We start from the raw sequence: 3,985 nt of genomic DNA on the forward strand, positions 1-3,985 counted from the left end.
TATTACTTTCCAAAATTTACAGCCAGGAAAACTGAAGCCCAGAGAGGTGAAGTAACTAACTCAAAGTTGCACAGGAAGCACATAGAACTGGCTGTCTGGCTCAGAAATCTATGCTCTTTACCCACAACTTCTGCAGCTGGACTTTATCCCCAGCATCATGGTTCTGGATCTCTGTTACCTGAGTATATAGATCTGTCAGGCTCAGGCCTTTTACTTTTGGGATGGGAAGCCATGGATAGTTTACATTCTACCAGACCAGTCCAGTTGGATGGGCATATAGGTTGTTTCAAATCTGCCAATTTCGGACAACACTGTGCTGAACACCCTTCTGGAATCTCCTGCTGTTTCCTGGGTGAATTGGCTGGCCACAGCATATGTGACACTTTGTAGTTTTCACACAGACATTGTCCAGTCAGCTACTCCCCAAAGGGCTTCCCCCATAGAATGGACTGAAAACTCCAGGCCCCATCAATATCGGTTATCATTACAAGTTTTTGATGTTGCCTATTCTGACAGGTAAAGCAGTTTCCGGGAGGGAGTATATCTTCAGGGAATGTGTGTGTGTGAGGTGCTGGTCTGTTTCCCACCTATGACATCTCCAGCCCCACTCCCCTGTGGCCAGGACAGGAAACGCCCAAGCGGCCGGGTGGGAGACGGCCACGTCGCTTCCCGCGGAAGGAAGGGCCCGGTGGTTCCTGTGACAGGATGCACAGTGAGGCCTCTTCCCCAGCAGCGGAGGGCTTCCTGGGGCGGGGCCAAGTTCTCAGGGGAGTTGCTCCTACAGGGACACATTGAGCTATCATTAGGGGATGGAGCTCCAGTCCTTCTGCGTCCCATTGGGAAGTTCTGGGTCAGGCCTTCGAGTGGGTAGGGTTAAGTCTCCCACTTTTCCCGGGAAGGAATCTGGCAGCCATGAAAGCTGGCTGGGCTGGATTCCCCGGGGCGAGAGGTGGAGAGCCGAGGCAGGCAGGGAGGGGCCATGGAGTGGTGGAAGAGGTGGAAAGGAGCCTGGGGGTATCCTGGGGTGGGGCTGCTCCTCCACTGCATCATCCTCCTTCCACCCTCCCGCCCAGGGTCAAATCCAAATGGCCTGGGGTCCCAGGAAACCCGCAGCGGGGAGCTAGTAATCTGGAGATGGGCAAGTGCTTTTCTGTGCCTCCCTCCGCCCTCACTGCCCACACCTGTGGCTCCTTTGTCCTCCCCACAGATCACCTTTGGGCCAGAACTGGTTGAATTATGAGGACTTTCTCCCCTGGGCTGGCTAAGGTGGAGCTGGGGTGCAGCCAAAGCAAATAGCAAGGGTTCCCTGAGCATTTCTAGACCTAGAGACTCTTCGTGGGGAAGCTGTTTAAAGGCAGACTCCACAGATGAGGAAACTGAAGGTTGGGAGCTTACTTCCTTGACTGGACCAGTTTCACAGTTAATAGATTAGAACATGTCATGAAGAGTGCTTCAAAGCTCACCTGCTCAGTTTCCCAAGGTGCCCCCCCCCACCCCGCCCCAATGGCCCGTGGGACCCCTGCCAGAGCTGATTCAGTTGGCCAAGTGGGGTGGGGAGTGCAGGAATCTGTCATGGTTCCAGTTTCCAAAGGAGGAGCGAGCGGTTCCCCAGCTACACATGGGGTACTGTCCCCAGTAGCATACTCCAAACATCTGAGCTCTGAAAGCCTCCTTATCCCCAGACTTGTGGGGTAATTTCTAAGGAAACTTCAAATGTGCAGCCCTAAAGTCAGAGCTCCAGGGCATCCGGCAAGAAGTGTTCCGGCTTTGGAAAGGGTTCCAGCCCCCTCTCACCTACATGGGAGCCAGTCAGACCGGTTTCTGGGACCCCAGCAAGTCGCCCCCAGCTCCAGACCTCTTAACCATGCCCCTCCCCCACCAGAGAAGACGCTAGACTTTTGTATTCAAACGGTCTTTATTTTAGTATCTGGCATCTCTAGGCAAAAGGCCAGATAAACAGAATTAAACAGAACCCACCAGAGTAAATAAGACCCTTAGAACGCCCTGGCTAAAATCTCCCCCTCCCCAAACTGGTCCTAACTCATCCTTACAGCGCTCTGAACACGTCCTTTCCCTATTTTTGTGACTCAGACCAAGATCTTCTGGGTTGGTTGCGTGTGTGTCTGAGGGAGGGCCACGCCAGAGACTGAACATATCCCCACCTCGAACGCACCAAATGAGAAAAAAATTTACCCTGAAATTAGATTAGCTTTCCCCTCAGCCGAAGGCACAGGGGCACAGGGTAAAGCACGCCGGGGCGCAGTGACTCAGGCAGACCTCCTCCCAGGCCCCTCACCCACGCAAGGCAACAGGAAGCTCCCCACGACTGCCCCATGACGCAACGGTGACCGCTTACACAAGTATGTCACTGGAGAGGAAGAAGAGTGCCTGGAATGCTTCGAATTGGGAGTGAGAACACCAACTATTGATAAACCTTGTAAGGGCTGCACAGCCCTCAGTACGAAATAAAGTCCAACCCTGAGGAATTTAAGGAACCAAGCCTCCCTCTCCCAGTCCCAGAAGGAGACAGAAAGGCCACGTCCCCGTTGGTTAAGATAGCACCTGTGGGCGCGGCAGGTCTCGGAGGAAGGCGCCCGTGCCCTCGGCTCAGGCTCCTTGGCGTCACAGCTGCACAGGGGTGGCGACGGCTCCCCGGAGGCATAGTCCCTCTCCGGGCCTCTCAGTAGACCCGGCTGTGGCTCCTTTCCACCGTTTCCGCGGGCCTGGCCTGACCTCGGGTCTGTGCACTTCGGCCGACGGTTTGGCTCGTGCTCTGGGCTCCCGCAGCGCCGCTCGGGGTCCCTCAGAAAGCCACTACGGCCCGGACGAGCACATTTAGCATGCTGTCCGCCGGGCGGCAGACCGGCTTGGCCTCGCATGCCGACGGCGGTGGTACCGTCGGGGGGGCGGCGGGGCTACAGTTCAGGAGGCCGGAAAAACGCCTCTGTAGGACACGCGCTAGATTGGGGAAGGCGCCCTCCGCTTGTGCGGGAGGTGGCTGCAGGCGATTGGGGACCTCCGAAGACTCCCCTTCCTCCGCGTCTTCCTCTTCCAGTCGGGCTTTCTTGCTGGGGACCAGTCCGGCGTCCCCGCTGTGGCTTAGGCTGCTGCTTCGCCGCTTGCGGCTGACTTTCGCGGGGCGCGGAGCACAGCGGTTAGGGGTCTCTTCGGCTTTCGGTGCCTCTTGCGTGTCCATGGGCTCCGGGCAGGGCTGCTTACCGTCGAGGGCCGCTACCTCCGCTCTGGCTTGAGCTTCCCGCGGTGGGTGTAGGCGAGGGTCAAGGGAACAGGCGGGCAGCGAAGGCACCTCGGACTCCTCGTGGGCTTCCACCTTGGCCGAGAGATAGACCTCCCGAGCACTACGCATGATCAGGGACAGCTGCAAACTCCGGTGCAGCCGCAACCCTCCGCGCTGCACGCGTGAATGGTACATCTTCCACACCGACAGGGTCATGATGCGTTGCGCCTCCTTCTGTACTTCCATAGTGGCTCGACGGCGGTGACTCTCCGGCTTAAGTGCACTCTGCACAACGTAATCGCTCACGCTTCTCCGCAAGCCAAACAACGCCGTCACGCACCTAGGACGCTCTGCCCGAGCGCCCGCCACTGGGGCCCATTTGTACCCGGAGTAACGTCACGAACACGCCCCACCCAATCAGAGTACTGCGACGGGCTTTCTACCGGGTCGGGTCCAGACACTCCTTAAAGCGACAGGCAGTAATTTACCGGATGGACAAAAGGGCCTTGAGCCAGGATGAGGAGGAGCGTTCCCCAGTCCACTCAGAGCTCTTGGGGTGCTCTCCTCCCCCCTCCCAATGCGCTCTCGCGCAGGCCCTGTGGATTGGGGCCCCCCCTACATGCTAGAGTTCGCAGGCCCCAGCAGGTCGTAGGCGGCTAGTTTCCCTTTGCTTCAGTAACTATGCTAACACTCATTAAGCGGTCCTACATGCCAAACGATGTTAAAAGCTTTCCTTTCATAAAAATC

The 3,985-nt window shown here is 57.1% G+C and overlaps 1 protein-coding gene across 1 annotated transcript; it reads right to left on the bottom strand.

Moving 5' to 3' along the window:
- Positions 1–1,896: 1,896 nt before the first annotated feature.
- IER2 (immediate early response 2) lies at positions 1,897–3,603 on the bottom strand. Its single transcript, XM_090289742.1, has one exon. The coding sequence runs from the start codon at positions 3,482–3,484 to the stop codon at positions 2,804–2,806; it is 681 nt and encodes a 226-aa protein (XP_090145868.1). The 5' UTR covers positions 3,485–3,603; the 3' UTR covers positions 1,897–2,803.
- Between the last annotated feature and the right edge of the window lie 382 nt (positions 3,604–3,985).

The sequence above is a fragment of the Furipterus horrens genome, unplaced genomic scaffold, assembly GCF_987537825.1.
Source record: "Furipterus horrens unplaced genomic scaffold, mFurHor1.1.pri manual_scaffold_10, whole genome shotgun sequence".
Classification (NCBI taxonomy): Eukaryota; Metazoa; Chordata; class Mammalia; order Chiroptera; family Furipteridae; genus Furipterus; species Furipterus horrens.